At 35.9% G+C, this 17,291-nt stretch overlaps 1 protein-coding gene across 4 annotated transcripts; it reads left to right on the forward strand.

Annotated features, from left to right (window-relative positions):
• The first annotated feature begins 5,357 nt into the window (after positions 1–5,357).
• LOC121985392 lies at positions 5,358–15,672 on the forward strand. 4 transcript variants are annotated; one of them, XM_042538818.1, is made up of 5 exons: positions 5,358–5,849; positions 7,790–7,848; positions 8,518–8,574; positions 9,693–9,878; positions 14,914–15,431. In XM_042538818.1, exons 1-5 carry the CDS (start codon positions 5,403–5,405, stop codon positions 15,107–15,109), a joined length of 945 nt encoding a protein of 314 aa, XP_042394752.1. In that variant the 5' UTR covers positions 5,358–5,402; the 3' UTR covers positions 15,110–15,431. The 4 variants fall into 4 exon arrangements, with proteins under 4 accessions (XP_042394752.1, XP_042394754.1, XP_042394755.1 ...); XM_042538820.1 differs by lacking the exon at positions 14,914–15,431 and adding an exon at positions 15,479–15,672 and having other exon boundaries at positions 5,360–5,849; XM_042538821.1 differs by lacking the exon at positions 14,914–15,431 and adding an exon at positions 12,649–14,906 and having other exon boundaries at positions 5,361–5,849.
• Positions 15,673–17,291: the final 1,619 nt, after the last annotated feature.

A 17,291-nucleotide genomic window follows, 5' to 3' on the forward strand; every position in this document is an offset into this window, starting at 1 on the left:
ACTTCTCAACCATCCTTCCGCTCTGACTTCTCGTCCAGCGTACTCTTCCGCAACGCCTCATCCCTCGGACACATCGAGTCCATCGGTACTCTTCCGTGTCGTCCTTCTCGCTAGTTACGTCTTTTGTTCGACCTACTATGCTCCTAAGTTCCTGCACACTTAGACACGAGGATATTAAAACATAACAAGTTCTAACTTGACTTGGTTGATCACATCAAAACTACCATGGGGTACTAATAATCTCACCCTTTTTGATGTAAGCAACCCCAAGTTAAGTTAGGATAAACCAAAATAAATAGTAGAAAAACTAGCAAGTACAGAAAAAAAATATGCAAAAAGCAAGTTGTACCCTCCCCCTAGACTTAATCTCTAATTCTCTTCCTTTGATCATATTAAAAATAGGGATAAGCATAAAATGACTTAGAAATAAATTTGAAAACAAAGTCTGAGTTAAAAAGTTAGTGACTATTATCTAGAAAAATCATCAAGTATAAATTTTAAAAATCTGAAAATTTATAGACAATTTTCATAAAAAAATTAGAATTATGTTTAATTGTTCAAAAAATTTTGAAAAGTTTTTACAACAGTGAAGTAGAAATATCAAAAGCAGTAAAAAACCTTCACAAAATTATGAAATTGGTTTAATTAGGAATAAATTATTTCCTAAAAAACTACATTTTTAAAAATGTTTAAAAATACTTTTCAGGCTCAAAATTTGGGGAATATTTTTAAAAATCGAATAAAAATAGAATTTTTAATATTTAAAATATGATTTTTGTAAGAAAAATCATAGAAAAATAATGCAATGGCCAAAAAAATTTAAAAATTTCTCCTTTAATCGATAACATAATAAAAGTTTTCAGAAAAATAAATTTTGTAAAAAATAACTCTACAAAGGGATTTTAAATTGAAGAATGTAATTTTTGTTAGAAAAATCATAAAAAATACTATAGTGTTCAGAAAATTATAAAAAAAAAATTCTACATATGAGTAATGAAATCCTATTTCTCAAAAAAATTAAATTCTAATTAATTTCTAATAGAAATAATGCAAAGCCGTTTATTTGAAAATATTTGACAAAAAAATTAATTCAATTTAAAAATAAGACATGCATTTAATCTAAGTATAATTTTGGAGCCCAATACATGTTCCTACCTATCAGATTGATCAAAAAATTTTCTAGGAACATATTTACATAATAATTTTCTAATTTTCTAATTTTCTAATTTTTTCCTTATGGTATCTAAAACGCCAATTTAGCCCTTGAAAATTTTTAAAATTTGAAAAAGTAGAATTCAAGCATGCAGAATTTTTTAATTTTTATATTTATTCTTTTAAATTTTTATTTTCTATTTTCAGTTTGTTGAAATCTTCTAATCGACAAGATGTTTCTAGGGTTCCTTTCAAATTATCATTTTCTTTTAATATTTTTTTATTCTCAATTTCTAATTTACAGGAAGTTTTAGACAAAATTTTTATAAACTTAAATAACTTATCAGGAGGCAGAGATCTTACTTGACTTACCTTGTCGATCTCATCATCTGAGACTCCCCCTTAGTTCTGACGTTGCTCCTTGTTCATCGATGCTCTCGATGCTCATCGCGGAAGAGCTTACTTTCTCTTCTTCTTCTTCTTGGTGGCTTGCCATCAGTGCAAGTTCGGTGTAGGCTTTGATTTCTTATTCTGATGAAGTTTCATCCCATGTCGCCTTTAGATTCTTGTGGTTTTCTGGATTGATCTCTTGTCTTGGCTTGTGTCTTTGTTCTTTAGTTTTGGGTAGTTGTCTTTCACGTGCCCTTCTTCACTGCAGTGGTAGCATTTTACTCTTCTTTTCCTTCTTTTACCCTGCACTTGATTAAACTTATTAGTTTTAAATAACTTTTTAAATTTTCTTACCATTAATGTAGTTTCGTCATCGTCGAGGGCGTTTCAAATTCTGGTTCATTCATTTTTTGCCTTTAAGACAATGTTATGTTTGGGATTCTTCTTTAGATTTGCACATATAGTTTCATGAACTTCAAATGTAGAAAATAACTCTTCTAAAGTACTTACCTCTAGATCCTTAAAGATGTAATAAAAATCTACTAAGGATACCCATTCAAAAATCCTAGGAAATGCGTTAAGTGTGTACCTTAGCGAATCTCGGTTGGTTACCTTTTCTTCGAGATTCGTGAGTTTGGTGATGAGTTCCTTGATCCTTGAGTCAAGGTGTGCAACGGTTTCATCTTCTTTTAATCAGAGGTTGCCGATCTGGTTCCGGAGCAGATCTCGTCTCACTAGTTTTACCTCCGAGGTCTTTTCATGTAGTTTCAGGAATTTCTCCTAGAGCTCCTTAGCTGACTTATCGGCTCCGATCTGGTTGACTTCTTGAGGTGGTAAAATGCTAAGCAGATGAAATTCTGCTTTGTCGTTTACCACGAAATCAGCTTGCTCCTTTTTCGTCATTAGTATTCTTCTTTATCCTCTGGTGCTATAAAATCAAATTTCATAATTAGTAATAAATAAAAATCTATCTTAAAGAATACCTCCATCTTTTTCTTCCAGTTCGCAAATTCCCCCTCAAACTTCGGTGGGTAGATGCTCGGTTTGGTCATCTCTTGTGCTTCGATCGACGGTTAGTCATCTTAAAGTATCTTGGCTTTGATACTAATTATTGATCCCTTGCAGCCGATAAGAGGGAGATGAATTGTCCTATACAAAATAAAACAAACAAAACATTTCTCGAACTTTACAGCTAGATTAAAATAAATACTTGTATAAAATGAATTAAGAAACTAATTAAAAAAATAAAGAGGCACAGAGATTGTACTTGATTTGCAATTAGGGGATTGCTAATTCATGACGTTAAAAAGCCCACTAAAGTATCCTTTAGGCAGAGAAGCCTCTTACAGCAGTCAAAGCTCACAATTACAAAGTTAAACTCAAATGAAATCGTTTACCGATGTTGTTTTTGGCTTTTGGGATCATGACTGTATTTATAGCCCTGATCGGCGCACCTACAAGGGTTCTAGGCACCTGGAGGGGGATAAAATTTTATCTCCATCCGAACGGATCGCAACAGCTGGCATTTCGATAAAGTTTCTGGTCTGGGTGCCTAGACTGGGCTGAACCGGCTCGACCAGGGCGTGAGCCTGCGGTGCCCTGGGTCGCCCTGGGTCTGAGCGGTCCGGTGCCTGAAATAGCTTCGAGTGCCCAAATCACAGTCAACCTCCGATTGACTTTTCCTCTAGGTCTTCCGCTCCAGCTCCACTCGATTGGGTGATTTCGGCCATCCGAAATAGGACTCACCCGAACCCATTATTTTGCTTTCATGAGTGTCCTTACTCTCTGGCTTCCTGTCCCTTGGAATGGTCATGCCCTTCCTTCTCGTCTGCCAGCGTACTCTTCTGCAGACCCTTGTCCCTCGGACGCACCGAGCCCGTCGACTCTCTCCCGTGATGTCCTTCTCACTAGGTGCATTTTTTGCTCGACCTCTTGGGCTCCTAAGTTCCTGCACACTTAGACACAAGGATATCAAAACATAATAGAACCTAACTTGACTTGATTGATCACATCAAAACTACCACGGGGTACTAACATTTTTGTTTCAGCCAAATGATGTTTGGGCAAAGTTAGACTACTCCATGAGCGGCCTAACCATATTAACATACATTGATCGGGGCTAGACACTGGTGTTCACATTAAAGATATTTCTTTATGAATATGGAAGCTTACACTAGACCGTGGAAGGCAACATGATCGCTTTATCATTCCCGCTTTGGGAGCAAGAAACACTTCAAGATTTATAGTGGATGACATGAAAGAAATGGCGAAGGTAGTGTCGAAAAAATGACACCAATCCATTAATAAGTTACTCGTTTACCTTTGGATGTTATGAAAGGAGCCTCTCTCTATTATATAGGAAAATAGAAACGTTATACTATTCAATCTAGGAATAGTGATATTCACGAACTCACAGTTGTCCTTTTGACAAAGCAGGATTTTAAAAGTATTCATGGGTTATGATTTATGATATGTATGACTAGTCATATGGTTTATGACAACTATGAGTGGTCATTCTATGGACGTCACAAATCAATGAACCAGATTTAGTAGGTCGCCATTAATTAATTGATGAGCCTCAATAAATTCATTAATTTCAAATTATATAAGTGATCATTGAATTATTAATAGAGATTAGGGCTTGTTAGCTGCTACACATTGTCAGCTCACTTCTCTGGAGTAGCTGCAACAATGTGTAACAGTTAATTGGCAGTAGTTGCTATACATTGTAGTAGCTACACTTGAGAAGCTACTACATGTTATAGGACTAGCTGCTACAACGTGCAATAATAGTTGTTATAACATGTATCTGCTTCTAATTATTTAGACAGTAGCTGATATAACATCTAGAAACTACTTGATTTGATCTAGATAAATAATTGAGATTGATATGATCTATTATTGTTTGTAAATGTAATGTAATATTATGTTGAGCGTAAATGAAGAAAGAGTTAGAGACTTTAGTTAGGTTGATATATATAAAGGGAATAATATTAATATTCTAAATAAAGATAATAACATAGGACAAATAACAAGATCTTAAGCAAAAAAGTTAATACAAACACTAATGCTATAATTATTTGATTTATAGCATTCTCTAATGCTACATTAACTTAGAACGACTGTTGTTGCATTTGCACAAGTTCAGTTTGATTCTTTTTCTATTGTGGAAAGGCAACATCAATAGGGAGATGTTAGACTGAACTTTATAAAAAAATATGTTTCACTTAGTTATTTGATTTATATCATCCTTTAATGCTACATTAACTTGGGACAATTGTCGTAGCAGCTATACAAGTTCAGTTTGATTCTTTTTCTCTCATAAAAGGGCAGCATCAAATTCCTTCCTCCTCTGGCAACGCCACGTATTCGTGTCGCTCACGGTCGTGCACGAAATGTTGGCCAACATATCACATATCATTTTCGTGTGTGTGTTTATATATACACACATTTGATACCCTGTACATCCTTACCCTGCATACTCATGGACGATTAAGTTTGAGTTTGAGCGCCTGAGACCCGTCTGACCGTCCCGATCGGTAAAAGTGAATCGGGGCGCTTGGACTCGCCCATGAGTACACATGATAAAGATCTCTTATAAGTGAATCGGGATATCCGAGAGTACTTCTGGAGTCAGGACTTATGAGGGACACTTAAAAATAAGCAGACTAATATTTTTATATATGAAATTTATTATGTTACGTGACATGCATTGGTGACGTGAGAGGCGCCCATGCGCGCCGCACCTGAGTGTGCAGTATCATCTAATATATATATATATATAAAAAGTAAAAAAAAACCCTTTTTAATAAATTGATAAATTAAAAAGGCCTTCGAGCTCAATCCCGATAAATTGATTGATGGCCGTCGCCTGCGCTGCGATCTCCGCCTCGTACCCTTCCCACCATTTCAGCCCTAATCCCTCGAGGAGACCCCCTCCGCCGATCTCCATCTTCGCTGGCTCCTCCTACGTCGACCCCCTCCAGCTCCGGGCTCTCCTCGGTGCCGCCAACCACTCCTGCCACCGCTTCCCAGCCCTCTCCCCCGACGGCCGCGCCCCGCTCGCCGACCCTGACAAGCTTCGTGTTGCTCTCGCCCATAGCTCCGTCGTAGTTTCAGTCTTCTGCCGCCTCAAGTTCGTGGCGGAATATGGCTCTGGCGCCCGTTGGGATGTGGTGTCTTCTCCCTCCCCCCTCGATATGTTGCTGCAGAGAGCAGTGCCGGCGTCGGCGCAGGATCGGCAGCTGGTGGGGTTTGGTCGGGCAGTTTCGGACGGTGGATTGGCAGCTTCCATTCATGATGTAGTGGTATGTTCGAACAAGGAATACTCTTTCATATGTGATATAACCAATGAGACTGTTCAGTCAATACAAATACTGATTTAGAATAAAAAGTAGTCATGTTTTAGCTATATATGTTTACGTATATCGATCTTCTTTAAAAAAAATGATCCTCTCTAGTCTGTACCTTACGCAGTGGAATATTGAATAGCAATTGATACACGTGAGAACAGGCAATACCAACCGAGGTCTTATTCATTTTTTATAAGAAAGAGGATGAGGCTGTACTAAAGACCTTGCATTGTAAAATATCATTAAGTGCTAGATTAGTTACCCTCGCTTATGGGTATTTGATTGGGATCCCATTTTCAACTACAATTCCACCCGCAATGGGAACTGACTGGATCTAGTGTCAAATTTAGCACCCTACCTCAACGCATAAAGCATTCAAAGATTGCAGCCATATGTCTAAGAATAGTCTACGAGGAAGTACACACAGAATATTTTAACTGTTGCAAAAATCAGAGTTAACATATCTTATTCTTTCCCTATGCATGAACGTGCCAAGTTGATAACAAATCCAATCCTTTGTGGAGTTATTGAGGCAATATGAAGCTGGCGTATCAATTATTATGGCACATTTCTATGTCCATAGAAAGGAAAACCAAGTATACACACAAAAAAAAAACCCTAGCAACTTATTCAGATTCAAATTACACTGCTAGGTCTGCTAGTCATCCACACGGTGCACATCAAATTCTCAGAACCTAAAATTTGGCTCAGATATCTCCAATTCTCCATCATAATGACCTTGTAGGGCAACAAAATAATAAGTGACATGAAGTCTCAACTGTAGTAGCATTGTTGCAAAGCTCATAAAACAGAGAGCTTGATAGAAAGACTATCAAATATTTTATTTTTCTTATATCTTTGTTACTGTAATTTTTTTATTTATTAATTTACACCCTATAAATATAGAGAAGTGAAAATGGTTTGTAAACGTTTAATCAATTACATAGGCTGATGCAATTCAATACTAAGTACCTTTGCTAATGTAGCTACAAGTTTCCATTGAAAGAGGTAGCAAGAAGCAAGATAAAAGGGTACAGGTTAACTATTTTGTGACTACCTTGGATATTTTATTGCAATTGCAAACTCAATTTGACAGAAAAAGAACTTTCTAGTATGATAAATTCATAAGAAAGCAGTTCTTAAGTTGTAACTCGAACCACATTGTTTCCTATGTTGATATAGCAATTATAGAGTAATGAAATAAGTGGATAGTGTTCTAATAAAAAAATTACTTTAGTAATCTTTTGTTCTTTTTCACTTTCTTCATGGTGTACTCATACATTTACATTAACATCACCTGTCTATTTATTCACAAACACAGAATAGAGCACATGCTTTAAGAAACCATGCAAGCACCCCAAACAAAAAACTAGATAAAGTAATTCATTCATATAAAATATGTATAAGATGATTAAGAAAATAGATATCAACAATGGAAAGATGGAAATAATTGAACCCTTTGGCATTTTCTCAAATTGTTTTCTCTTGCCTTGAGGCCTTTTGTGTAGGTTATTACTGAGATTCCTTTTTAATCAGCAGCAAGTCAACAGTAACTGTGGAATTTTTTAATATCACAGTGATGCACATGCCCTACCATGTTCTGCCAGCTCTCAATATGCGGGTAGTTATCTTCTTATATAATTATTCCTAACTTATATTTCGAGCATGCAAAGTGATAAGTAATAATGGAGTTACACTAAGTCGTATAGTATTGTTGGTCCATATTTAGAAGCTATCAAATGGAGTTGGCAGATGCATCATTTTTAAAAGATGTTTTTTCCCTCATTTTGAACCGTTTGCAACTGTTTAGTTAATTGATACTTTTGCCAATTCTATCACCTTTTGAATGTGTAATATTGCATAAATTTCTATCATTTATATCCAGTTCCTTTCAGGTTATCCCTTCTTTACAGAGACGAGGTATTGGGCGAAAGATAGTTGCACAAATTACAAGGTAGGACTTTTTAAAATAATTATAGAAGTTTACAGTGATGTATGGCGTTCCTCACAGCCCGTCCCCAGGTTATGTGAAGGGAGGTAAATCACGAGATCAGCTTATAGCCAACCGTCAAGTGGTTAGAGGGCCAACCGCCAAGTGGTTAGAGGATGGGAGGGTTTTTTTTTTTTTTATCTCTGAGGGCATGCGCTCATTGGGAATTGACCCCTTGCTCCATTGTAGAAAAACTGTCACCCTTTAGCCAACTAGGCACCCTGTGGGGACCAAGTTCCCTTGTTAGTATTCTGAGATCTGATTGTCATTTCTATTGTAATGAATATAATTCAAACTACAAAAACAGTGGAGACAAATCCGATGAGTGTTTGAGTTGAGCTAACATAGATTATCTCTAGGCTTTTTCTATATATCCTTTTATTTTAGCCATCTTCAAGGGTTGCAAATCATTAAAATTATTGTCATGTTGATCTGAGTCCTGAACCTATGAGCTTTTTTAACTATATCACATACCCTAGGTATAACAATTTGACACACGAAACTCGTTCAAGTTTCATTAGTGTTGTGAGAGCTGATTACATTATTCTTTTATAACGATTATATTTCTGTAACTTTAATTATGAATACCTATTAGCATGTTCAGAATTTGTTCATTGATATTTTTCTTTACAGGATTCTAACTACTAGAGGCATATACGATATCTCAGCCTTGTGTTCAGAAAATGAGAGGTACCTATTTATCTTTTATTCATCGTACCATCATTATAATAAGGTAACATGATTATTTTTTTGGAGGATGGAAGATTTGTGGTTTCAGAAGGATGAAATTGTCTTGCTCCATTTGGTCGTGTCTGAACCTGATCATTACAAATTTGAGAAATGTATAATGTAAACGCCAATGTTGACCTTCTAATAAGTATTCTGATATTAGAATTATCAAGATCTCTGTTTTGGATATTTGATTACTTACTGATTCTGCAGTTTTGTTATTATTTTTTAGCCCTACAACTCACTGTAGAAATATTCTAGAGAGGAAGCAGAACCTGGTGTTTATGTTTAATCAAGGACTAGCTATCTTGTAGGATTGCAAGCTACATTTTTTGTCGCCAAAAGAAACTGTCAAGGACATCTTTTCATGCAGCTATGCTTGCATTGACAATTTTAAGCTTGACAACTTGCAGCTTGATGTCTACAAATGACGATGAGTTTTTCACAAATTATGTCAATATGCCATTTGATGCTGGCTTGGGCATTGTTATACCCAGTAATCAAGCACTTGCTCTCTTAAAGAGTTGTCTGATCTTTAAGTCATGCAGAGTTGGTGCTTAAGAGTGTTTTTTTCACAAATTAAGTTCACATTAGTGGTTTCCCCCCCATGATGCTCAGTTGCACTTCATGTACATTATTGCTATTTGGTATCTATGCAACTAAAATGCTCATGGGTATTGTTTGTCATGTCCTGATATAAGCAGCATACATTTTAAGTATTTTTCATATTTCAAGTAAATTCTCTTTTAAATACATCGTGAAACTTGATCTTTGAAGCCATGGGAGTTCCATGATATCTCATTTCCTTGAAACTTCATGGTGTCCTTGTTCTCAGTACTTCATAGGCTGAAGTTTTACATTTATGTTATCTTAGCAAGTCTCATGAGCTATGATATGTCATGATCAACTGCTTAGTCTTGTAGATCGATGAACTATCCTTATAGCTATTCGTCCGCATACATGATTATGTCCTGACTTCTTATGCAACACCATTTAATGTCAGAAAATAATGGGATTCCATTATGATGGATATAATGATGGATGTAGCAGTCATCTTTATTTTTGACTTTTTTTTTCAGGTTATTTTTTGAGGCCTGTGGTTTCGGAGAGGATCGTCTTGGTTCTACTACCATGATGTATACACGAACTCCCCCAGACTACAAAAGCAATCAAGTCGTACGAGTCGCTGGCAGATTGCAACTTCTGGTCCCACCTGGACGAGAGTTGAGCAGCACTATTTTGAATTCTCAGTCAGAGACTATCAGGTAAGAGACACACAGTTAATGTTGATTTGATTTGTTAACTCCTGTCAACGTGTTAATATCGTTGTAGTGCAGGGAGGAGTAAATTGTTATCTTCTAGTCAATCGTAGTTGATATGAAATACTAATTTTTGATGGCCATGGAATTCGAGTGATCCTGGCTCGTCTATTTGGATTGTTAAAAAGTCTAATTGGGTCATCATCTTCAACTAAAATCCAATCCCCAATTAATGCACAATTTCTTCATCTTAGATTTGATGTGATCATAGCTTATGGTCTTTCTAATCTTGGTTAATAAGTGATATATATTAGATGGTGACCCACACTGGGCAATGCTAAATAGTCACAGTAGAGTTGTTAGCAGAGAGGTAGCTACTAGAACCGCAAAGATGGTATGATGGTGTGCTGACTGACAGAGACGACAATAGGTGGCCTACCTAAGTTGTAGAGGGGTTCTTGCTCATCGATGGTAGGATAGTCTGTGCGAGGGAGAGCATGCACTTACCAACAAAGAGGGATTGTGCATGATAAAGCACTTGGCCATTGAAACCACAAGAAAGGTTGGTTAAGCACTTGTAACTAAAAATAAAAAGTTACAAAACTTTAAAGGTGAAAAATGGAGGGGAAAAAACGTTCTTGCAAAAAAAAATTTTAGGGTTAAAATTGAAAGCCCTAAGACAACTTTCAATTACAACGAAGTTTACAAAGTAAACTTAAAGTTAAAAAATAACTTGGGGGAAACCAGAAAGGTCATAATAGTTGTAATTACATATAAAATAACATGGGGAAAACAACTGTCACTAAGAGTGAAAATTATTGTAAAAATATAATTTCATATTTTATGAATAAAATTATTCTTTTATTTACAATTTCATTGTATAACTAATAAATTATAATAAAAGGGTATAATAATTTCATTGTTTTGTCATAGATTGAGATTGAGATAGATGTGAGATAATGCTAAAATATGTTATCGAAAGATTTTTTGTTATAATGATTTTGAGATAAGATATCAAATAAACTTTTTCATAGGATAAATATTAATTCAACTCTTAGGACATATTGTGATATAAAATGATGAGGGAAATTATATTGCACAAAAAAAATATACTATAGAATGACTTTAGTAGAAATCACTACATTCGAATAGTGAGTCTTGATTCCTTGCCAAAGGTCGCTAGTGCGGGATCAAAGAGTTTCCTCGGATGAGTCTAGTGGCTAGCGCATGAGGTGTTGTCATCATGAGGTATGGGGTTCGAATCTCGGCAAAGTCGAGGTAAATGTCTCCCTTATGTGTTAGTCACTATTCCAAAGGCTAGTAGCCGCTCGTGATTTACCTCATCCTTGTTGGTCTTGGGACGAGTTGGCGGGGACGCTAGGGGCGAGTGTATTCGTCTTTTTTGCCACCACTAGTGTGGGATCAAAGAATTTGATCACTTAGATACCTATGGTCACATCGATAAGATTTAACCTCAAGTATGTGATATATGTAGCCTAAGGAAGGATGATGATTAATCATCTTAATTAATTAATCATATAATTAAGAGTTAACATGTTGACTAATAGAAAAGTTAATCCAAATAGATTAAAGGTTATTTTTTCAATTAAATTAAAGAGTAATTGAGGGTTAATTTGTCATAATCATAATTTTGGAGTTCGAATTAAGAGTTAATTAAATTTGAATTTGAATTAAGCTCTAATTAATTTTATAAGTTGTAAAATTCTAGAACTAGTTTTTTGAGTAAACTTTCTCAAAGTATAGAACTTTTTGAATCTCTAAAATTAGTTAATTAATTGAAAGTAAATAGGATTATATTTTAATTGATCTCGACTAAAAAAAGATGATATATGTTCAATAAAAATAGATGATATAATTATAATTAGATTAAAAACCTAGTCATTACGGTCTCTCTCATCTCTCACTTGCATAAATAATAATAAGTCACTTTCATCATTTAGTGTGTTGTCTTCTGCTATGATGATCCCAATAATTTCATTTGGTATAAGAGTGGGTTCAGAAGATCAAATCATCCGGCTGTAATTTAATCACTATAGGTCTTTTATGAGAATTGAACTATGATTGCTTTGAAAATATACTCTGTTTCTACCGTCACGCCAAGCCCAGGAGCAACAACAATAACAACAAATGTTACATGCTTGTGCAAGTGTGTGCAATGTGCAACCAATGCATCCACAAACTTTGCCCATGCTACATGCAACCAACATATGTAGGCCCCATTTGCATAAAACATGCACTCAATGAATCGTACCTAGGGTTGTAAATAAGTCAAGTCAAGTTTTATATTATTCAAGCTTGTATGATAAAATAATCAAGACGATCCAAACCGAGTTTAAAATAAACTAAGCTGTTGAAATAGTTGTTCAAACTTGTCTTGATTTTTTTTTATAAGTTTGAATTTGGGTCGTTTAAGAGATTATCAAGCTCTTAATTCAAGATTATTTGATTGATTAAAATGTTTTATTTTTAAACTTGTTTAGTTAGTTAGTGAATTTGATTTAAGAGTTTGTTTGTTTATTTACCATATTGATAACATGAACATAGTTCACAAATGGTTTACAATCTTTGTTTGTGAATATTATTAATAAGTTGAATATATGTATTCAAATTTATTCATTTAGTTTAATGAATTATTCAAGTTTATTTATTTAATTGACTTTGTGTATATTGAATGAATATAAATAAATTCTTATTAAATTGAACACTAAACTTATTTATAGACATTTAATTCATTTACAATTTTAATCATATGCAGATAGCTTAGGCGCATACCTAGGGACACATACGTCCCAAGTGTGCCACAACTACCGTGTGTTAGGATTGGTTTGCTAAAGTATTAGAAGGCTAGAGAAGATGAATGGTGGCTGACTTGGAAGTTAAAACTTTTCTCTTGCTAATGCTTAGCAAGATGAGTCAAGTTAGTTAATCACAACAAAAAGATCAAATATAAAACACAAACACTAACATAGTAAATTTACGTGCCTTGAAGACTCCTAATTTCTACTGATCTATAACTTCAAGTGAGTGAATCTCAAATCCCATTAATTTTCTCCTTCTGGACCGAGAAACGTATCTTATAAGAGGCTTCTCACAATGAAGAAAAATAAGGAACGCGAGTAACGAGCACAAGACAATTCACCAAACAATTCAATCTTGATCCTCTATTTATAACGTTCAATGAAACTCTCAGTCGACTCACCTTGAAGCTAGTTGACTGTTCTGCCTAGCTGTTCTGCCTATAAATTGAGTCACTTTATTGCATAAGCAATCTAAGGACTACAATTTTCTTCTGCTCAACCAATAATATTATTTTTTACTCCTGTTAGGAATTTAATCAACTGCTCCGTTGACTCAATTTAGTTTGTTGGCTATATAGTCAACTTAAATTTGAATAAAAATATTATGTTTGCAAGCAAATCAATTTGACTCCCTAGTTGACTTAGCACACTAGTCAAGTTAACTGGATCGTGGACTACTACCAATCTAATCGATGACTCATTGCTTGAGTAAAGAACTACATGAAATAAAATCATAGGTTACTCAAGTCTTACATTGCATTTAAAAGAACTACCATCTTCTGTGATACTGTGAGTCCCTCTGATGCCCTTGGCTCATTCCATGTGTTATCCTTCAATTGTTCACAAATGTAATCCGTCTTCTCCAACTATCGTCAAAACTTACGCCACAATGCTCCTTATTTTGCAATTCCTCATATGTCTCATATCATAATTTTCCAATCCCGAACAAACCTCTAGCCATCAAGCCACACCAACTTAGTTGTGCCAAGTCAACCTCGACTAGGTTCATGAACACTCTATTGAATCCCTGCACAACTTGCTACACTCATTAGAATCACAAACCAACCTAACTTAAACTCTTTGCTCAACACATCAAAATACCACGGTCAAATACCATTTAGGAAACGATTGCACCACCATGACTCAATCCGCTAGCAGTGGCAAGCGACTTCAGCTACGCAAGTGGCCTAGTCATGTTGCATGTGTAGGAGTGCAACTCCCCACAGAATGCATGCGTTGTTTCTGTTATTGCAGACTTAGTCCATGGGTAGTGAGCGACACATGACCTTTGGTTGCGATGCTCAAAGTGTAGGCCACCGCAAACTTAGTCCATTGGTAGAAACACATAGGGATCGATTTGGATGGTCAATGATGGCATGGCCAATTCAGCATCGACCAACACCGTAGACTTAGCTTGCTCCACAGATAGCGAAATGCAACAATTTGGTTGTCATCATCAACTGGTGAGGTCTACATATCGTTGGCAAAAGTACTACAACAAAATTTACTATTCTGAAACTTAACCAGGCTCTTCCTGCTAGCACTAAGTTTAGGGTCCAAGAAAACTACTAATTGACTCTCCAAACACTTAGGCAACAGAGAGATGAGGGCGCCAAAAAGGGTTCAATGGCAACTTTTGTCAACTTGCGGCCATTAAGATAGAAGTGGCAAACTCTTCTAAGCTCTAATTGCATCTAACTAAATTCAAATTGACAACCCCCCTAATTATAAACCAAGTTATGAACATACGATAGGGGATCGAAAACTAGTCCCTTAGAAACCCATACACAATCGCAAGGCTTGCGGAGCAGTGACACATGATAAACAAGGGCTTCTGGATTGGGGATGAAGGAAACTCCAAATGTGCTCATGAACTCGACTTCAAGGAAGCAAATTATGAAGACATTGAGTCCAATTGACAATTGCCCGAGCTTTGTCTTAAGGCAGAAGAAAATAATGATAGTCGTACATTAGGACCATATCCTTTTCTTGTGGTATAGATATCCCTACTGGATTACACATGAAACTCACAAGAATTCAGAAACCACTATCACCAAGAGATTCAACTTAAGATGTTATTTCTTAAAAAGGGAGGGGAAAAAAACCATGAACAGTAGAAACAAGTACAATCATACATCAAAGAATTGTCAGATCATTTTCATGGTTGGTCATGAGTCATTTCTGCTCAGCTCACAGATTATCCAGTCAATTGTTTGTTTTAGCATGATATATCAAGCAAGAAGATGGCGACTGGCATGCATAGAACCAGGACCAACTTGTGCAAGTTTGTCGACGAAGATTTTTGAAAACTTTTCTTTATTCCAAAATAGGAGAAAGTTCCTCCTAAACAGGATACTGAATCTTTTTTTTTTTTTTAAAAAAAAAGAAGTGTATAATTTAAAGAGCTACAAGAAATGATATAGAAAATTATACTATATGACAAAGGATAGAATATATGACATCCTTTGTGGTGTTCTCCGCCACAAAATGTGTGTTCTATAGGATGAGAGCAAGTTTTGTGTGGTGAAGCATGAAGCTTTACTTGCTAACTCTATCAATCTAATTTGTGTGCGTTTATTCTTTTCGCGGAGCTTTTGGAGCTCCATCATATCGACTAGGCACAACACGACGAGTGATGTGTTTTAATTTATTAGAATTTGTGTCATTGTCGCCCCCTTCAATCTTCAACTTAATCTTCTCTTTGTGTTTTTGAAATTGTGGTAGATGTGTTTCATGAGGGGTGATATTCTAAAATTCTAGATTCTAATTAATTTGGATCGATTCTAGCCGATAGGGAGGAAAGGGCCAAGAAACGAAGAACACTAGACGAGCAATGCTTGCTGAGGGTTGAGACATGACTTCTATTTCTTGAGTCTTTTGAGTCCTACAAGCAATGGATGTAGAGACGACTTATCTAAATGAGCTTTTGATAATTTACTATTTTTATTATTTACTTCTCAATTTTATTTTTTTTAAAGAAATATTTAATTAAGGCAACGATTATTCAAGCTATTGTGATGCTCTATTTTCTTGTAATTTATTTGACTTTTTTCTTCTACTTTCCTTACCTCTTATTTCCTCTAGTATACTATCATAAAATTAACTAGATTCATTAAATTCTTTTTTATATATACTATTACAAAATTAATTGGTTGAAGAACTTCTTTCCAACAGAAGAGAGGCCAATATTAATTCCTTTTTTAATTGAAAGCTTCTACATTTGTATGGGTATTTGCTTCTAAAATTATACATTTGCATGGGTATTTGCTTCAATAATAATTTTAGATGTGTCTCTCGGGTTATAATTGGTGTGATGGTAAGGCTCAAATCTCACCCAATATACGATATATCTAAGGAGTTTAAAAAACTTATGACTCTAGACTATCTATTATGATATATTTGGGCTTTTTGATTTATCTTAGTGGTTAGTGATAAATTTTTATGGGATCGTATCAGTCATCTTTAAAATTAGTTAGATCTTAAGAGCTAAATACTTATATTAAAAAAAATAATGATTTTGGATGTATAAAGTATTGATTTTGGATGAAGTTTGAATTGTCTTTTCCTTTTCACACTTGGTCTCTTTCCGTAGATAACATCAATTTGTTATAGACAAATCAAATAGATAGAGAAGTATATCAACTATTCAACTTGGCTGGTATCTCACGAGAAGGAAGTTAACTTAGAAAGAAGTTCAACATGTGCTAGTTCAATTGGTTGCAATGTACTTTATCAAAGTAAATAAAGATGGTTTACAATGAAAATCAAGAAAGAAAATTTAAAGACAATAGGATTACGAAATATGTGGTCACATTGAAAGCTCATTAAAGATATACGATAAGTTATTGTCTAATAATTACATGGAGTCGTAGAATCAATAGAACTCAAGGTATGTGCCCACTTATTGATAGAAGACTCGACAATGTTAGGTCATCTTGATGAGTCAAATCTCCGGGTCTGTGGCTACCCTTAATTTTCGCACATGTCATTTTCCCTATTAATTGCATGGGAAGCCCATGGGCCGATCATGTGTACGTGCGATGGACAGGTATCAGCGTTCTCAGACACACACAACGAAACTCGTGGACTGGAGGAGCTCCACACGTTGCTCTCAACCGACAGCGTCGGACGATGCGCCAGGATCCACGCTCCGCGAGCGCAGCGGATTCCGATCCCGGACGGGAATTAAAAAAAAAAAACTTCCCCTCTCCCTGCCACCCGCCACACACAAGCGTACACGTGGCGCGACGGGCACCGTGCCGCCGGGATTGCCGGAGCCCACCACGTTATCCCCGCCAGCTCGGCAGGGCGACGTGGTGCGTCGCCGACCAGGACAAGATATACGGGCGGCTCCTGGGCTTCCAAAAATGGGACTGAACTGGGAGCGGACGAGTCAGGTGGGGCCATCCGGCATGCCAATTATAGCCACTGCCCGATACGACAAGACCTGAAAGCTACGACGCGACACGATCCAAATTCCAAGAAACCCGCACCAATAGATTCTCTCACACGCATGTACGTATCTAGGCGTACAAATCTATGTATTTTTAGCAAAATTCCATTTTGCCCCCTCCCCCACTTTCCCGATTTTTTTAATTCC

The sequence above is a fragment of the Zingiber officinale genome, chromosome 5B (assembly GCF_018446385.1).
Source record: "Zingiber officinale cultivar Zhangliang chromosome 5B, Zo_v1.1, whole genome shotgun sequence".
Taxonomy (NCBI): domain Eukaryota; kingdom Viridiplantae; phylum Streptophyta; class Magnoliopsida; order Zingiberales; family Zingiberaceae; genus Zingiber; species Zingiber officinale.

Coding starts and splice junctions, on each gene's coding strand:
- LOC121985392 (XM_042538818.1), top strand. CDS start 5,403: ATGGCCGTCGCCTGCGCTGCGATCTCCGCCTCGTACCCTTCCCACCAT. Junction 8,575..9,692: donor TTGTGTTCAGAAAATGAGAG/GTACCTATTTAT, acceptor TTTTTTTTTCAG/GTTATTTTTTGAGGCCTGTG. Junction 9,879..14,913: donor TCTCAGTCAGAGACTATCAG/GTAAGAGACACA, acceptor TGTTTGTTTTAG/CATGATATATCAAGCAAGAA.